We start from the raw sequence: 20,450 nt of genomic DNA on the forward strand, positions 1-20,450 counted from the left end.
AAAAGAGTAAAACTTCAAATATTTTAGGGTTCATGGGACCCTCCAATGAAAAACAAAACAAAACAGAAAAAAAACCATTAAGAAATCAAAAACGTCGTAAAAGTCTCTTATTGAAGAATTGTCGACAAGGTATAATCTGATTTCATGGCTATTTAAAATGTTAAATATAATTTGAGATCAACTGAAAAAAAAACGTTTTGTTAGTCGACAGTACAACAATAATATGCCATGGTATGACAATACCTCTTATAATGGAAAAAAAAAACATTACAGGGACCTATTAAATATTGCTAAACGTAAAGAGACAAAAGGATGATTTTAAATGTTCTTATTTTTTCAACTCTTAGGAGTTGGTTTCAAGATGATGTGTATAGAGACGATTTACTATTTTGAATTCACTCAAAGGAATAAATATTTAAATTTACCCAATTTTCATTATATCTGTTTTTGTCGAGACACTGACATTAAACTCTTTGGCATAATCACGTAATAGACCGAGTTAGCTGGGAATCATAACAGTTGCAATTAATAGATTTCAAACGGATTGTCGTCAACGATGGTCCAATTTTTTTGGGTGTATGTTCGCCATATATTCTCAACTGTGTGTTTATACATTTTCATGCATTCCGCGTCTGTAAACGAATTACCATTTTTCTTAAAATGAATAAAGTATATCTTATCTTATATTATATTATATATATATATATATATATATATATATATATATATATATGTGTGTGTGTGTGTGTGCGTGTGTGTAAAATACTATATATATATATATGTATATATATATATATATATATATATATATATATATATATATATATATATACATATGCATATATAATATTACATAGATAGAGCGAAGATGACGTCACACTGGTCTTTGTTATTGCTTTTTGCCATTCGCTTTTATGAGCTATTCTCACTAAACTGTATTAACCACGCTATAAACCCTCAAGGTTACACACCGTTTTGTGTGTTGGTTCGTTATATTTCCGGATGGGAATGTTGTGAACTTCTTAGCCAAGCGCATACTATCTATATAACTATATATGTATATATACGAAGTGGCCGAGTGGTTAAGGCATTGCACTGTGACCCGGAAGGACCCGGGTTCGAGCCCCGCTTCAGGCACTTTCGTTTTTATTTCTTCAGCAAGATTATTAACCCCCAATTTGCTCACTTGGGCAACATGGGTAATTCCTGTTGACATCACACATCTTGTTTGATGAGTTATCTATATTCCTTCGTGGAATGCCTAGGCGACGATATCTTATGATATCGTGGCGCAAAAGGGATAATTTATATATATATATATATATATATATATATATATATATATATATATATATATATATACATATTTCCATCTTTCTACATCAACCAATTTTGCACTTTTCAAACCATTTTCTTGAAAGATCCTGTCAGCGGTTAACTGAATTGGTATCGTTAGAAGCCTTCTCATTCGAGAACAATTATTCGATATCCACAAGCGAGGCGTTCGAATAATTTGCAGGGCGTAACGTTCTAGAAAGGGTTGCAAACTTGAACGAATAACACAACACGACTCTATTGTAATTTGATAATTATTCTAATATTCTAATGTGTTGTAGCAATCAGACAGGCTGCGCCAATTTTGCACCAAAATCACACATGATCCTAACTACGAGGTCTAGTGGTATGACACTCGCTTTCGGATCGGAAGGTCATGGGTTCGAGCATAGTTGAGTCCTTGGAAAAAAGCTCTTTACTCACATTCTCTCACCGTACTCAGGTGTAAAATGAGTACCGGGTCGTTAACATGTCTATGTCCGAAAAAATTGTAATATCGCCTAACAGGCGTCATGTCCCGCCCTAAATGTTTAATTTTGCTGTTGGCCAAGGACCCCATGTAAAGCTCTTTGAACACGTTTAGTTTTATGAAAGCTCAATCAAAAAAAAAAAAAAAATCTTTTCTTTCTTTTAGTTACTGAAAATTGAACAAATAATAAAAATACGAAAAATGGAATAATTCGACTGAAGACAATCGATTCAGTCTGACGTGTACATATAGGTAGGTCTGACATCCAAAGGCAATTATGGGCCAGTTTAACATTGTTGACATGGATAATATTTTGCGTCAGTTATTTTTTTTTATTTCCAGTTTAACAATGGGTCCATAATGAATTTTGGTTATCACACCTGCAAATTATTACACGTCGATTTAGTCAAAAGCCAAAAAGGAAAATAATAATGTAATGACGATTAAAAGCCAGTGGGTTACACATAACTAAAGATAGTATGCAGATGACGTCACTCAGGCCTTTGTTATTGTTTTTGCCATCCGCGTTTGTGAGTTGTTCTCACTAAACTGTATTAACCAGACTATAAAAGTTCATGGTTACACAGAGTTTGTGTGTTGATCCATTATACTTCCGGGTGGCAATGTTGTGAACTCCTTGGCCAAGTGCATTCTATCTATATTTAAATTATAAACGTAAATCAAATTAATCGAACCATATTTCAAATAATATCGAATATTTGCCAGAAAATATACAAGTCCTTCAGAGCCATTAGACCCATGAAGCCGGCGTTTATTTCTGTTTCTATAGCGTGAAACAGACAATGGCTATTGCTTGCTATCATTTGGATAGGACGCTTGTCTATAGCAATTGTACATTTCACCAGATCTAACAGACCAAGCTACCCAATCACCCAGGAGTCAGAAGTAAAAAAAATCTCGACTGCACCCCGGATCGATCTCGGTGCCTTTGTGTGTGAAGCGAATGCTCTACCAACTGAGCTATCGGGACCCCCTATTTAATTTGCCAGATGTACTTGTTAATTGGCATTGACATTTTCAAAGCTGCAGACATTAGTATGTAATGATTGTTATCGTCCCAATCTGGCAACTATCAAACACAATTTGGTTCCCAAAGGTTAAACATGAGAGCCAAAATATAAAGTCGGAGATCTTAATCGGCACTGAATTAAATACATGCATTATTATTATCACGCGTCAATGATGTAAACCTCGCGGTTAAATTAGGATATGCGGCTATGTTATCTTGTGGTATGACACTGCTTTCGGATCGGAAGGGCCTGGGCTCGAGCCTCGGCGCATTGTTGAGTCCTTGGGAAAAAATCCAACTCTTTACTCACCGTGCTCAGGTGTAAAATGAGTTCCTGACCGTTAACAGCGTTGTCTCTGTCGGAAAAAAATTGCATTAACGCCTAACAGGCGTCATGTCTCATCCTATATATTAAGTGTTGCTATCGGTCAGGGACCCTTTGTAAAGCGCTTTGAGCACGAAGCCTCTCCATTTTCACTCTTTCGTTCGTATTTTACTATCGCCGGCTTCAGGCAGCCCCTACCGTTTTCTACTTATTTGTTAACAACCTACAGGAATTAGTGAAATAGTTTAATTAAGCTATTTTCGCTGGAGGTTTGCAATTTAGAACAAGGCATTTGTTTGATTAGTAGTTATGTATCATTATCATTATTATAGCAAGCAGTTAGAGCAGCATTATCCATTGAGAAATCGGTCAGTGTGTTATGGTACTGGTAACACATTGTTATTTTGAAAAAAAAAAATAAACCTGCTCAAAGCGCTTTACATCTCTTCCCTGACCAACAGCAACACGTAACATGTAGAACGAGACAAGACGCCTGTTGGGCGATTATAGAATTTTTTTCGACAGAGACACTGCTGATAACAGCCAATACTCATTTTACACCTGAGTACGGTGAGAGAATGCGAGTAGAAAGTCTTTTCCAAGGACTCACCTATGCGTCGAGCGAGGCTCAAACCTAGGACCTTCCAATGCGAAAGCGAGTATCATACCACTACACCACATAGCTATTAATAAAACAAATACACACACATACACTCGCAAGCAAACACACACGCACACGCACACACACACACACTTGGTTTATATATATGTATGCATATATATATATATATATTTATATATATATATATATATATATATATATATATATATAATATAAATTGTCACTCACATTTTATGGCCAAGACGTTCGTTTCTGTGGCTTTCGACCACGTCTTCAGTCGGCATAAAAATGCCTCAGATTATTATGCCGACTGAAGACGCGGTCGAAAGCCAGTGAAAACGAACGTCTTGGCCATATAATGTGAGTGACAATTTATATTATATATTAGCTCTAACCATCATTATCGAGCACTTTCGTACCTACGAGTACCCACCAACACTCATAAATATATATACAGCGTCGAAGGCATTCCACTAATAAAGAATATAGAAATTAAAATTGTCCCAACTATCGGGTAAACTCTGTGGTATAATGGAAGCACATCTGACCAGTAATCAGGAGGTCTGGGGTTCGATCCTCAGTTAAGCAGGCTGATTTTTGGCATTGTTTTTTTCCCCTGTATTTTCTTGGTTTGTCTGGCATTGTATCAAACCGAAGCCATCGTAAACTTGTAGCCTGACACTGACCAAAAATGACGTCAAAAGATAAGTCTTTGGCCACAAAAGAAAACAAGTCGTGAGATGAATTCAAAGTTCAACAAATGGAATCACTTGTTTCTTTGACCTCTACCAACGACAACTCACTAGACGCTACACAAACGTTACAAATGACGTCAAACTGTAAGTCCTAGTGGGTTCTTGTGTCAGGCTATAAGTTAACGATGGCTAAGATCATACACACTTTTTCATATCTTCATACACAAGCACGAGCCAACGTTAACCTATAGCATGACACTGATCAAAAAATGACGTCGAAAGACCAGTCTTTGGCCATACAAGAAAGCAAGTCGTGAGTTGAATTCAAAGTTCAACAAATGGAATCCCTTGTTTCCTTGAGCTCTACTAACGACAAGTTACTAAGCGCAGCACAAACCTAAAAGATTACGTCAATAGATAAGTCCCAGCGGTTTCCAGTGGCAGGCTATAAGTGGCAGGCTCCCTTTTTAAAAACAAACGCTTTGTTTTCTTTTGTGGCCAAATACTGGTCTTTTGACGTCATTTTCTTTTGCTCAGTGTCAGGCTATGTTTACGATGGCTACGGTTTGAGCGTAGCATTCGTTAAATCATATCATGTAAATGGTGCTGCTAAAAGAAATAAATAACAATGTGAAATCGAATGTAAGCTTCAATTTAATATACGAAAACAGATAAATGGACGTTTCAGGTTTCCCCTTTATCAACAAAACATGATGAATGAAACACTACAGACGAAGGAGATAATGTGATAGTGGCTTTGTTAACCGCAGGGACGAAAATTGTGAAGTTTTGGTTCCAAATTTAGAACTTGATGACCATCTCAAAGTCATTGAAACTTACTTTAAATGAACGTTGACATCGGAATGCATCATTTTGAGGATTTTCAAGTTTTATTTATTCTTTGCGAAAATAAATTCTATTAAATCTATAAAGTTAACTTTAGCTGCTCCCTTTAAAATCTCCTAAAAACTACGAGTTTTTGAATTTTTAAGTAGGCAGTCTGCCTTAAATCATCAACATGAAAAGAGCTATACAAGATATTTTACACATCATTTTTGTAAACGTGTGTTTCGGGCACACACACACACGATATTTGCTAGGCAATCTGCAGATTATCAGCATGAAGAAAACTGTACAAGATATTTTACACATCATTCTCGTAGGACCTTTGTTTCGGACACACACACGTCACTCAGCTATCCAACCTCCATCCGTAGTGAATTCTCTGAGGAAAAAGTGTATATAGTTTGAAATACGATAAAATAGGATTCAATAGTCTGATGTCACGTCGCCCACCAACGGGCAGCTTGGTTCTACACAAAGAAAATCGGTATTTTTATTCTTCATGCTGGCTAGACCCTTTTCACATGTCATGTGATAATGTATTAAAGTCAAAACATGATCAGATTTATAATGTTTTTTCCCCTCTGGATACACTTTAATGCTCGTAGGAGAAGTATTTGATAAGGCCATTGTTCCGATAGTTTAGAACCAGTTGCTAAGTTACTATGCTTCATTACGAGGGAAGTGACGTGACGACTGTTGAAGGCTATTGCACCAGTGAAACATAAACAGGAGAAGAGTAGTAATTTGGGATTCTTGCATGGGTTTGGATTTATTACATGAGCAAGCTCGTGAGTTATTTGGCGTGATATAAACATAGAAGGATTACGTTTTTACTAAGAAATGATAGGATTTTCCTAGATAAGTGGTAGAATAATATACGATTCTCACAATCTTGCTTTTTGGAATTCCGGACGTGTTCCCAACTGCTGCACGAGCTTGCGAGTGCTAGTGGGGAACAAAGTTCGGATTCCACAAAGCAAGAGTGTAATAAATGTTTTATTCTACCCCTCAATCGATTCCGATGTCGTCATCTCTGAGTAAAAGACATTTTCACAAATAATCCAATTATACTTCTTTTTTTTCAAAAATCTAATTTTAGTGAAATTTATAATCTGACGTCATCATTGTCAACAAGATATCATTACGCGTTGTTATTTAGGGAGAGGGGTGGAAAATAGACGATTCATAATCAGAAAGTGGTTGTCCAAGACTAGTTGAACAATTTTCCCGAGATTTTCCCTCCATGAGCTAAATTGAAATCTAAATTGATTTCATATATTAATAAGGATGATCTATATTTTCATTCCATGTGCTCGAGGTCATTGGTCGCATTATAAAGTGTGCTCAAATTGACTCATACAGTGAAAAGTGTTCACAGTTTGAGAAAGATCTATCGCCACAATTGGTCAATTTGCTCATCATGACTCATGGGTATGTTTCATAGCAATCTAGAGACGTGCAGTTCGAGCGACCGTTGGCCAAAACAATCTGGAAGGCCCATGATATTTTTTAGCTGAGGGAAGGGGTGAAGTTGAGTTACCTCGGTTACAAGCATGGTATGGCAGTAATTAAATTACATGACTCAAACACACCCGCGCATCCCGAAGCAATCTAGAGTTTTGAGACTAAGACGCACGCGTACACACACACAAACACACACACACACAAACACACACACATATAGATAGCATTGGTATGTTTACAACTTTTATCAACAGAGCAGCTTACATTTATTGAGAAATGTCCAATCGTTGTACAGCAACAAATCATGTGATCGATGACTAGGTTGGACGAAAACATGAAGATAGATCGCTCCCATTGACACACACCCAGCCACTCACCCACCCACACACACACTGACACACACCCACCCACCCACACACACACACAAACACACTGACACACACACACACACTGACACACACACATACACACTGACACACACACACACACTGACACACACACACACACACACTGATACACACACACACACACACACACACACACACACACACACACACACAAACACACACATACACACACATACACACACACTCACAAAGGTAGTCCTTCAGAACCTTTAGGTCCATGGAGAAGGAGATCATCCCGGTTTCTCTTGCGTTAATCGGACATTTGTTATCCTTTGGACAGAACGCGAGTCTGCCGCAGAGTAGTTTCCACCAGATCTAACAGACCCAGCTACCCAATCACCGGTTGGTAGACAGATGATATGTGGGAGGGGGGGGGGGGGGAGGAGGTCAGAAAAACATATCTACTGCAGCCGGGATTGCGTGAAGCGAGTGCTCTACCACGGTTTGAATTTTACGGAAGGGTTGTTAACCCTTTGACAAACCCCAACCTGGAAGACCAGGTGACTCAAAAAAAGGGAGAGTCAAACACCATTTGTCGCCTTTTATAACACCCTGGCTTGGCGTTGGGCTATTCTTGTACCCTCTCTGTTGTGGGACCCCAGACACTACACGGGGAAATAGGAGTTTGCAAACCTTTTAAAATTATGGATAATTCTATCATTACATCTATATTGCGGACTCTCCACTAGTAAAAAAACATTCATCAGGTTTATAATGTACAAGGCTTAGACTAGTTTTACTGTGATACTAAGCTGCTAGAGGCTGTGGACTGTAAAAAGTAATAAATAAGAATGAATATAACAGCTTCCAAAAAGAACAAATTACCAAACACGAAACGTTTCAGACTCAAACCCCTTCTTCAGCCAACAACAAAAAACAATAAAGACATAAATACATTACTAAATTCTAGATAGACGACAGAGATATTTTTTAGGTTCTCTTTATGTCGTCTATCTGGAATTTAGTAATGTATTTATGTCTGGCTGAAGAAGGGTTTTGAGCCCGAAACGTTCCGTGTTTGGTATTTTGTTCTTTTCTTTTTTGAAGCTGTAATATTCAATTCTGTTTATTACTTTTTAGACTAGTTCTACCTACCATTTGTTTGTAGCCGATTCGACTGACCGATGGCAGCAGTGTCTCCACTTCTACTACTACTACTACCACCACTACCACCAGCATCATGACCAATAGTAATAGTGCAGTGGTTACACGACAATCTACAGTTTGTAGTCATGAACGCTTGATTTATATGACATTCTCCGAACATGGCCCAGCGATGACACAATCGAAATCTGTTCCTGCAATTTGGATCTCTTATCACTCTGGGGCCTGAAACAAAACAAAAGTTCTCAATTTACCCCTCTCCTTACCACCCATAGGAAATCGCCACATTCGTTACAATGCAGCCAACCATTGTCTTATTCTGATTTCTTTTGTTATAGTTATAGCTATAAAAACTCGACACTTTGTTGCAGAGCTTATTTTTCTGAACAGAATATAGAATATCTTAGGTCCTACTCGTTACTATCTGTTTGAAAGATCTATCTTTGTATTGGGTGAGTATTAAGTTTTGGGGATAATTCTGAAAATAACTGGTAAGGAGAGAGTTAAAACAAGGACCAATAATACATTAACTGAACGAAACTAGAGCATTTATTTCAGAGAATTTAATATAGAGTAATATCAACTAAACGTGCTCAAAGCGCTTTACAAGTAGTCCCAAGCCAACAGCAACATTTAACATGTGGGACAACGAGACATGACACTTGTAAAGCTCCATTCCATTTTTTTTCACGTCAAAGGCAACACTGGTATGACATTCGCATCCGGACCGGAAGGTCCTGGGTTTGAGTCCCGCTCTGAGTGGCGCATGCTTGGGTCCTTGAAAAGGCTCTTAAATCAGATTCTCTCACCGTACTCACGTGTAAAATGAGTACGTGACCGTTAACAGCGTTGTCTCTGTCGAAAAACAGTATGCAATATCGTCCCGCTCGCGTCACGTCTCGTCTTCCACGTTAATTGTTGCTGTTGGTTTGGAACACCTTGAAAAGCCCTTTGAGTAGTCAAGGAAATATTACTAATGTTTTTGTTTAAACTTTCACGGACCGACTATAATCAAAACGTTACTCGTTGGTTCAATTATTCACACACACACACACACACACACACACACACACATTATATATATATATGATATATATATATGATATATATATATATATATATATATATATATATATATATATATATATAATTTAGGTTAAAAATTCGTGAGTGATTATATATATATATATATATATATATATATATATATATATATATATATATATATATATATATATATATATATGTGTGTGTGTGTGTGTGTGTGTATGTGTTTAAGGTTTATATCATAATTTTGTTGTTGACCTAAATATTGTAATTTTCAAAAGAAACTTGACAGTATGTATTTGCCATTATCTCACATAAGAGAAAGCAAGTGATGCCTGTTATATATAACTAAAAGAAGTTGACAAATTGTTTTTATATCGATGTATCGCATGCCTTTTTGACCCAAATGGGGAGCAGATGGGGACCGCCACACTTGTAGCTACCAAAATTACATTTTGTAAATGCGCACCCGAAATATAAATTTCAGATATAGGGAATGAGATTAGCGGAAAAGTAGCGTCCCTTGATTGGACGTCACCTTACAGAGAGGACGTCAAAATGGTTTTGCGCATGCGCCTCTCTCGTCCTCGCTTTCGGTGAAGTGTCTCATGCCGCACAACCAACATGACGTTCTCTCTCTAATAACTTTTCCGCTCGTGACTTCCAACCAAGGGACGCTACTCTTCCGCTCATCTCATTCCCTATTCACTTCACATAAGCGTTGCTACGCAACAGTTGTCACACCAATTATTAGAGACTTTGCGTGAACGGGGCCGATTAGAGATAGACGACGATTGGGATTGGTTGGAAGCTTTAACCCTTTGCCCACTTGTCATTATGATATCGGAAATGCTATCGCCGTCTACACCTACGCCAGAATAGAAAGAAAGGGTGGAGCCTGCCATGACATAACACTTTATGGAGCCCTAACTTCATCATAAAAGTTCTGTCTACTGACAGGTGGGTGGGTATCGCTTTCCAGAACTTTTGTCCTTATATGCGATCCTGAGTTTTTGACTAATCAACGATTGCTCTTTTGATAGCTCGCTTGTCAACATGAGACAGCTCAGCTCTTGATTTATGTACATGCATCACAGCCGGTATATGTTGTGTAACTTCAAAGACAACGGTTGACCGAAAGAGATGAATGGAAGCACTACTGTGGCGTGGAGAACAAGGTCTTGTATGTATAGTTACGTCACTGTCTCAACGATCGTGAATTCTTAGTAAGGCTGGACTCACAATCAAAAAATGAAATCTGTGTTTTAAACTCTTGAATCAAACGTGTTACATCAGAGAGAGAGAGAGAGAGAGAGAGAGAGAGAGAGAGAGAGAGAGAGAGAGAGAGAGAGAGAGAGAGAAGATGGTTAGATGGACAGACAGATTGATAGATAGATAAACGGTCGTACCTGTTGGTGTACAAACCCCACAAGTTAGTTTGCATCTGGGTCTGACAATTTCGTGAAAACGTCTGGTACAATAGCCTTGCCTATGCCATCTTCTACAAGCTGATGCTTGATCTCTGCATCTATCTTGTAGTGGGAAGTGGATTTCAAAACATTACATATAGAGATACAGAAAAAATTATAAAAGAAAATTTAAAAAATGAGCTTTTATATAGGGCAATATCCACTAAATGTACTAAAAAAGCGCTTTACAAAGTGTCCTTGATCAAAAGCAACACTTACCATTTAGAACGACACATGACGCCTCGTTGACGATATTACAACTCTTTCGGACAGAGACAACGCTGTTAACGGTCAGGTACTCATTTTACACCCGAGTACGGTGGGAGAATGTGAGTAAAGAGTCTTTTCCAACGGACTCCAACTACCAGTTTTTTCTTTGTCAACAAAACCTGATGGATGAAACACTGAAGACGATTGAGGGATGCAGGAATGGCGTTGTTAAGGTGAATAAACAAAAAAAATGTCATGCTACAGCAGTTATGAATTTATTATAATTATAACTGAACACATTGATTTTATAATTGCTTTGAATTTATAGAACTGAACACATCGGTGTTATAATGGTCTTGAATCTACTAGAACTGAACACATTGGTATTATTATGGCTTTGAATCTATTAGAACTGAACACATTGATGTTATTATGGCTTTGAATCTATTAGAATTGAACACATTGATGTTATTATGTTTTGCATTTTTAGAACGGAGGACAGTAAAATTACAGTGCACAATTTATGTCCAAGACCACCTACCTACACCATCATGACATCGGCGACACGACTGTTTACATTTACCTACACCATCATGACATCGGTGACACGAATGTTTACACTTATCTACACCATCATGACATCGGTGACACGACTGTTTACACTTACCTTCACCATCATGACATCGTGAACGTGTTAACTACTACACTCATGATCGTACACCTGTTTACACTTACCTACACCATCAAAGACATCGTGACCGATGTTTACATACCTACACATCAATAAACCACCTTGATGGAAAGAAAGAATTCATTAAAGCAATAGAAAGAAACTTTCTAATTACAACAATAAAATATTTTATCCATTTATTTAGTCTTTTGCCATCTGGGAGAAGGTTTTGTCAGATTACATGTAGAACCCACAAGAATAAAACGTTCGTTCCATCAGCAATAAAAATGTTGAATATTTCATATGGTACAGAAAAACCAAGGATTGATTCGTTGACTGATTAACTGATGGATTTATTTAATGTAAGATTAACTGACCAATTGATAATGATGATAATATTTGGTGTCGAATTGCCACAATTGTAACACATTGAAACAAAATGAATATGTTTATATGTGTATAGTGCACACGTGAAAGAAACAGAGGAAGAGAGAGAGAGAGAGAGAGAGAGAGAGAGAGAGAGAGAGAGAGAGAGAGAGAGAATAAGTAGGAGGGAAATATCTGTTCATGTTATAGTTATCATATAACGTTATAACAAGTGTAACTAAATGACAAATTGCCATATTGATGGGCAATAAAGATCTATTATTATTATTATTATTATTATTATTATTATTATTATTATTATTATTATTATTATTATTATTATTATTATATTTATTATTATTTATTATTTATTATTTTATTATAATTATTACTATTATCACTATTATTACTATTATTATATTATTATTATTATTATTATTATTATTATTATTATTATTATTTATCATATATTATAATTATTACTATTTTCATCATCATCATGACATCGGTGACACGACTGTTTACACTTACCTTCACCATCATGACATCGGTGACACGACTGTTTACACTTACCTACACCATCATGACATCGGCGACACGACTGTTTACACTTACCTTCACCATCATGACATCGGTGACACGACTGTTTACACTTACCAACACCATCATGACATCGGCGACACGACTGTTACAAAATTGTCTCATGATAAGTTAGGGTTTGGAATCCATTCCATGTGCAGACATAGTGAACATATATATCGTAATATCGGAATAAATAATTATTAATAATATATAAAATATATAATAATAATAATAATAATAATAATAATAATAATAATAATATATAATAATAAATAATATAATATAATAATAATTTAAAAAATAATAATAATAATAATAATAATAATAATAATAATGATGATAATTGTGTTTTTGACGGGACTCCAGATTAGGGCTGGGCGGTTACCCGGGTACCTGTGGGTACCCGTGAGTAATAAAGTTAAACCGGGTACTCGGGTAAAAGGGGCGGGTAACGGGTATCCGCTTCAACAAATGGAAACCGAACTGAGAGTGATAATTTTTGGCGGTTTTAATATTTTTGAACAAAAATTGGAAATAATACAATTTTATTTACATATTTACATTTACATGACATTTTTTCAAAAGATTTTCCTCCTTTATTTTTCAATTACATTGATTTTTTTGTTTTATTTGTTAACACATATTTGATTCAATTTTGGAATCAACAGATTTAGACTATTATATTATTTTTTATCTTTTAATGGAATCTCAGGTACTTTTATTTTATTTATTATTATTATTTTTTTCATTGTAGTTAATATACCTTGTTTCCTACTTCAGTTTCGTTTCATTTGTTGTAATAAATAATAAATAAATAAAAAAATAAAAAAATAAAAAAGCTCCTACCCCCCATCCTAATAACAAAGGGGAGCAATTTTTTTCTCCTAGAGTAACTATGTATAAGTCCATAACAATGATGATGATGATGATGATGATGATGATGATGATGATGATGATGATGATGATGATAATAATACTTATGAATTGAATAGTTTAATAAACAATAGTCTCTGTTTCCCTTTTACTCATCTAGAAGGTAAATTTGTTTTTATGATCTATAGGGAATGAGATTAGCGGAAGAGTAGCGTCACTTGATTGGACGTCACCGGGGAGAAGTTATTTGTTAACAAACAAACTACAAACCAAGGGCTCCAAATACAAAATTTATTATTCATATTTCTGTACAAAAATGCATATCATAATCAACGTTTTGCATTTTTGTACAGAAATATGAATTATAAATTTTGTATCTGGAGCGCTTGGCTTGTAGTTGGTTTGTTAACAAATAACTTCTCCGCTGGTGACGTCCAATAAATGGATGCTACTCTTTCGCTAATCGCATTCCCTATATCTTAAAAAGACAAGATACAAGAAATTGTAAAGAAAGAAAAAAGATACACTACCATTTGGTCTCGGCGTGGGTCGAGGCCTTGGGGTTGGTCTCGGGGTCGGTCTCGGGGTCGGTCTCGGGGTCGGTCTCGGGGACGGTCTTGGATTCGGCCTTGGGATCGGGTTGACGGGACATGGTTGGATAGGATTGGCATCTGGCCTGTCGTTTATTTCGCCAGGACACCAGCATGTGCAATCCTTTCCCACAAAACCGTCACCTGGACATTCGCTGTCAGTTTTGGTGCAGCCACGTGTGTCTGAAGATATTATGGATATTTGGCCTCATTAATTATGTTATGACTTGGCTCATCTCTTTAAATACATTTTTTTTCATTACTTTGTCAAGTTAATAAGATTAGAATATTAATACCGTTAATGACAGCAAAGACAGAGACTATATTATTTATAATATTAATTATTATAATAATAATAATAATAATAATAATAATAATAATAATAATAATAATAATAATAATAATAATAATAATAATAATAATAATAATAATAATAATAATAATAATAATATAATAATAATAATAATAATAAATAATAATATGATGATAATGATAATGATGATGATGATGATGATGATGATGATGATGATGATGATGATGATGATGATGTGTGATAATAATGATAATAATAATAATAATAAAATAATAATAATAATAATAATAATAATAATAATAATAATAATAATAATAATAATAAAAATAGTAGTAGTAGAGTAGTAGTAGTAGTATAGTAGTAGTAGTAGTAGTAGTAGTAGTATAGTAGTAGTAGTAGTAGTAGTAGTAGTAGTAGTAGTAGTAGTAGTAGTAGCAATAGTAGTAGTAGTAGTAGTAGTAGTAGTAGTAGTGTAGTAGTAGTAGTAGTTAGTAGTAGTAGTAGTAGTAGTAGTAGTAGTATAGTAGATAGTAGTAGTAGTAGTAGTATGTATAGTAGGGAGTAGTAGTAGTAGTAGTAGTAGTAGTAGTAGTAGTAGTAGTAGTAGTAGTAGTAGTAGTAGTAGTAGTAGTAGTAGTATAGTAGTAGATAGTATAGTAGTAAGTAGTAAGTAGTATAATAATATATATAATATATAGTAGAATATAATAGTAGTAGTAGTAGTAGTAGTAGTAGTAGTAGTAGTAGTAGTAGTAGTAGTAGTAGTAGTAGTAGTAGTAGTAGTAGTAGTAGTAGTAGTAGTAGTAGTAGTAGTAGTAGTAGTAGTAGTAGTAGTAGTAGTAGTAGTAGTAGTAGTAGTAGTAGTAGTAGTAGTAGTAGTAGTAGTAGTTGCCAGTATAAACCTGTCATGTGTTAGAATTCAATGATTTGCTTATATCAAATGACAAATTAAGGGTACATCACTGGAGTAAAATAAAAATTTGAACAAGTGTGTATGAAATTGTGCCAGTCAAAAATTCAAAAAGAAAAAAAAAGAACACTAAAAAGTATCCTTAGAAATCAGCGTACATCGACTGAATCTATCGTGGCAGGTAAACAGTTTTTGTGATTTACCTTCTTGTATACCTTTCATGCATAATTTTAAAAAAAATTTTCGACAGGTGACTCCGGTGTCTGCTCCCTAATTTCTCACGTCTTACCACAACATTTGCTCGCATAAATAAGAGCCTTCATACTACACCAATGCGTTCCGATGATTACCATGCTATGCTTAGCTTTATATAGCGCAATATCCACTAAATGTGCTCAAAGCGCTTTACAAGGGATCCCTGGCCAACAGCAACATTTAACATGTAGGACGGGACATAACGCCTGTTAGGCAATATTACAATTTTTTCGGACAGAGACAACGCTGCTAACGGCCAGGTACTCATTTTACACCAGAGTACGGTGAGAAAAATGTGAGTAAAGAGCCTTCTCCAAGGACTCAACTATGCGCCGAGCGAGGCTCGAACCCAGGACCTTCCAATCCGAAAGCGTTCTTACCACTTGACCACATGTCCGCTTCAGGACAGGACACAAAAACATCCTATGCACAGACGTATGGAACTGACGCAGTCCGCCGCCATCGTTAACACACAGCCTGATACTGACCAAAAAATGACGTCAAAATGCAAGTCTTTGGCCACAAAAGTAAACAAATCGTGAGTTGTATTCAATAGTTCAACCACTGGAATCACTTGTTTCCGTGAGCTCTACTAAATACAACAAAACGCTGCAAAACCTAAAAAATGACGTCAAACTATAAGTCCTAGAGGGTTCTAGCGTAGCCATCGTTATGTTATAGCCTGACACTGAAACCCAAAAAGACTGGCATTTTGACGTCATTATTTGGTTTTTGCACCGCCTAGTGAGTTGTCGTTAGAGGTGCTCTCGTTAAACAAGTGGTCCCATTGAATACTGTTGAATACAACTCACGATTTGTTTTCTTTTGTGGCCAAAGACTGGCATTTTGACGTCATTTTTTGATCAGTGTCAGGCTATAAGATAACGATGGCTACGGTTCTAGTGTCAGACTATTAGTTACCGATGCCTACAGTCTGACAATAGGAATTGTATTTTGACGTCAATTTTAAGATCTGTGCAGCTCCTAGTGAGATGTCGTTAGAAGAGCTCAAGGAAACAAGTGATTCCATTGGTTGAACTGTTGAATACAACTCATGATTCTATCTATAAAAGGCATACGAGAAGAAATAGAAGAACATTTGCTTACGTCGTTTGCAATTGTACATAAGGTTGAGTGTTTTGATGTCAGAAAAGCTGAGCACGGAGTAGGTTCCGATTTTGTCTTGATAGTAGGGGTCCGTGGTACGTATTGTCAGTAGCCCATCCTTACTAAACGCCTGGAAGGCAGGGAGGGAGCAGCGTGGGGGAGGCGAGTGGTGTAGGATGAATAATTTGATTAACGTATCATCATCATCATCATCATCATCATCATCATCATCATCATCCTCATCATCATCATCATGATCATCACATTCATCATCATCGCCATCAGCATCAACATCATCATCATTGTCATTACCATCATCATTCTAGCTCACTTTGTGTTAAGCGCTTTACAAGGGGTCCTGGCCAACAGCAACATTTAACATTCAGGACGGGACATAACGCTTGTTAGGCGATATCAATTTTTTTCCGACAGAGACATCACTGCCAACGGCCAGGTACTCATTTTACATTGTGGAAGGTGAGAGAATGTGAGTAAAGAGCCTTCTCTAAGGACTCAAATATGCGCCGAGCGAGGCTCGAACCCAGGACCTTCCTATCCAAAAGCGAGTGTCATACCACAAGACCACATAGCCACATTGCTAGAATTGAGTGAGAGCTGATCAAACCTGAAAACTGATTAAAATGACTGTCACAAAAAAAATAATCTTAGTAACGTCTATTGAAAAGAAAACGTGATGTAACAAAACTGATTCCTATTTCATTGGAGGTGTAAAACCAATATTCGGGAGGACTGGATAAATACCTTGTGTAATTCGTCCAGGTTTGTGCGCTATGAGGTCCAGTGTCATGGAACTCGCTTTCGGATCGGAAGCTCCTAGGTTCGAGTCTCGCTCGGCGCATAGTTGAGTCATTGGAAAAGGCTCTTTACTCACATTCTCTCACCTTACTCAGGTGTAAATGAGTACCTGGCCGTTAACACCGTTGTGTCTGTCGGAAAAGATTGTAAGATCACCTGACAGGCGTCATGTTTAGTTCTACAAGTTATATATTGCTGTTGGTCAGGGACCCCTTGTAAAGCGCTTTGAGAACGTTTAGTGGATATTGCGCAATATAAATGCGATAGTTTTTTATTCGCTCTGGCTATTTGACGACTCGTGATCATAAGAATCTGCCTATAGACAGAATTAAGTTGACGTCACTCGGGTCTGTCTTATTGTTTTATGCCAACCGCGTTTATGAGTAATTCTCACTTTACTGTATTAACCAGACTATAGATAGTATGCAGATGACGTCACTCAGGCCTTTGTTAGTGTTTTTGCCATCCGCGTTTGTGAGTTGTTCTCACTAAACTGTATTAACCAGACTATAAAAGTTCATGGTTACACAGACTTTGTGTGTTGGTCCGTTATACTTCCGGATGGCAATGTTGTGAACTCCTTGGCCAAGCGCATTCTATCTATAAACGTTTAAGGTTACACACAGTTTTGTGTGTTGGTTGGTTATATTTCCGGATGGCAATGTTGTGAGCTTCTTAGCCAAGCGCATACCATCAATACATCCTGGTACTAAAATTGTAGTGTCACCTTTATGTAACCTATTCATTATAAGTACTCTGAAGGACTGGTTACTCCCAAAGATTTAGGAACCAAATAATGCGCTTCAACAGTCACTTCCCTCGTAATGACGCATGGTAACTTAGTAACTGGCTCTGAACTATCGGAACAATGGCTGACGCCCTTATGAAATATTTCTCTGACGAGCATAAAAGCGTATCCAGAGGACGAGAGACGCATGCGCACAACCAACATGACGTTCTCTCTCTAATAACTTTTCCTCCGGTGACTATGGGTGACGTCCAATCAAGGGACGCTACTCTTCCGCTAATCTCATTCCCTATAGGGGGTTTGATATCACGACAATTCTTAACTTTTTCGCTCCTTCTATAGACATTTTGTAGATGACGTCACTCATGGCTTTGTTATTGTTTTTTGCCATCCTAGTTTATGAGTAATTCTCACTAAACTGTATTAACCAGACTATAAACGATCATGATTACACAAAGTTTTCTATGTTGGTCCGTTATACTTCCGGATGGTAATGTTATGAAGTCCTCAGCCAAGCACTATCTATCTATCTATCTATCTATCTATCTATCTATCTATCTATCTATCTATCTATCTATCTCTCTCTCTCTCTCTCTCTCTCTCTCTCTCTCTCTCTCTCTCTCTCTCTCTCTATATATATATATATATATATATATATATATATTATATATATATATATATATATAGTATGCGCTTGGCTAAGAAGCTCATAACATTACCATCCGGAAGTATAACGGACCAACACACAAAACTGTGTGTAACTTTAAACGTTTATAGTCTGTTTAATACAGTTTAGTGAGAATTACTCACAAACGTGGATGGCAAAAAAAAAAAACAAACAAACAGAACCAATAACAAAGACATGAGTGACGTCAACTTTGAACTATCTATATACATAGAATGCGCTTGGCTAAGACGCTAAAAAAAAAAAAAAAAAAAAAAACAATAACAAAGACCTGTGTGACGTCAACTTCGAACTATCTATATATATATATTTTAAAAAAAAGATTTTGGTTTTCTTATGATCCCACAGCAGTGTGGTTCAGCGGTACGGTCTTTGCTTCGTACCCGAAAGGATTCTAGTTCGAATACCCACTGCGCTGTGCGGCCCTGAACAAGTTACCTCGCCCTAGCTCAGTTTGCAGGGGTGCACTGCGACTCACGCCTGGGTTATTCCAGTCTTCCTTGGAATATACACCAAAGATAAATTTCCCCTATGGGATGAATAAAGGGAATTATATTGCTAAATGGTCTTGTGCAATGACACTCGCTTTCGGATCGGAAAGTCCTAGGTTCGAACCTTGTTCTGTGCATAGTTGAATCCTTGGAAAAAACTCTTTACTCACATTCTCTCACTATACTCAGGTGTAAAATTAGTACCCGGCCGTTAAACAGCGTTGTCTTTGTCCGAAAAAGATTGTAATATCGTTTAACGGGCGTGATGTCTCGTCCTAGATATTAAGTTTGCATTTGGCCAGGGACCCCTTGTAAAGCGCCTTGAGCACGTTTAGTGGATTTTGCTCTATATAAAAGCTCAATTTTTAAAAATAGTTTTAATTTCTATATTTTTATTTGGTTTTCCGCACCTTTTTACCGTAGTGCATAATACTCATGTAATCGTAAGGGACGCCTAAGTGCAACACTTCATCCATCCCCTTTTTCTTGAAGTTGTTGCGGAACATTCCACCTATAATGTTTCGCCGAAGGATTGTCACGAACCTGGAAAGAATGGAAAACAAACGATTGATGATCCTTTCAAGGGGGAAATATAGCTTTCGGTCTATTCCAGGAGGGGGGGGGGGTGTAACTTTTGATTCATTCAAAGGGGAAATATAGGTTTTGGTCTACTCCAGGGGGGGGGGGGGTGTAACTTTTGATTCATTCAAAGGGGAAATATAGGTTTTGGTCTATTCCAAGGAAGGACTTGATTGATCCGGGCGTCTTCCGCAGGAAAACGCCGCAAATTAAACTAGGGAAAATGAGGTTCCAAGCTATAGGCCACTCTTAACCTTACCCCGTGTGGCTAGACAAAACTTCTGAGAGGCGCCATGCCGTCTTGTTCAAATTCTCTCACCGAACTCAGCTGTGAAATGAGTACATGGTCGTTCACAGCGCTGTCTCTGTTTGAAACCCTCGCGCTGTGTGGCCTTGAGCAAGTCACCATCATCATCATCATCATCATCATCATCATCATCAT

The 20,450-nt window shown here is 36.9% G+C and overlaps 2 protein-coding genes across 2 annotated transcripts in view; both read right to left on the bottom strand.

Moving 5' to 3' along the window:
• Positions 1–5,347: 5,347 nt before the first annotated feature.
• Positions 5,348–13,670, bottom strand: LOC144979214 (uncharacterized). Its single transcript, XM_078925823.1, has 6 exons — positions 13,667–13,670; positions 13,066–13,124; positions 12,633–12,744; positions 10,754–10,876; positions 8,289–8,522; positions 5,348–5,701 (listed from the first exon to the last, which is right to left on the bottom strand). Exons 1-6 carry the CDS (start codon positions 13,668–13,670, stop codon positions 5,673–5,675), a joined length of 561 nt encoding a protein of 186 aa, XP_078781949.1. The 3' UTR covers positions 5,348–5,672.
• Positions 13,671–13,939: 269 nt separating this feature from the next.
• The window catches only part of LOC144979369 (zinc metalloproteinase dpy-31-like), a 22,616-nt gene continuing 16,105 nt past the window's right edge, over positions 13,940–20,450 (bottom strand). Inside the window, exons 9-11 of the mRNA XM_078926013.1 lie at positions 19,840–19,972; positions 16,690–16,819; positions 13,940–14,287 (exon numbers count right to left, since the gene is read on the bottom strand). Coding sequence (XP_078782139.1) covers positions 13,974–14,287; positions 16,690–16,819; positions 19,840–19,972 — 577 coding nt within the window. The 3' untranslated portion in view covers positions 13,940–13,973. The remainder of the gene's footprint in view (positions 14,288–16,689; positions 16,820–19,839; positions 19,973–20,450) is intronic.

Source organism: Berghia stephanieae, chromosome 9, assembly GCF_034508935.2.
Source record: "Berghia stephanieae isolate SIO BIC M18660-M18661 chromosome 9, UCSD_Bste_1.3, whole genome shotgun sequence".
NCBI lineage: Eukaryota > Metazoa > Mollusca > Gastropoda > Nudibranchia > Aeolidiidae > Berghia > Berghia stephanieae.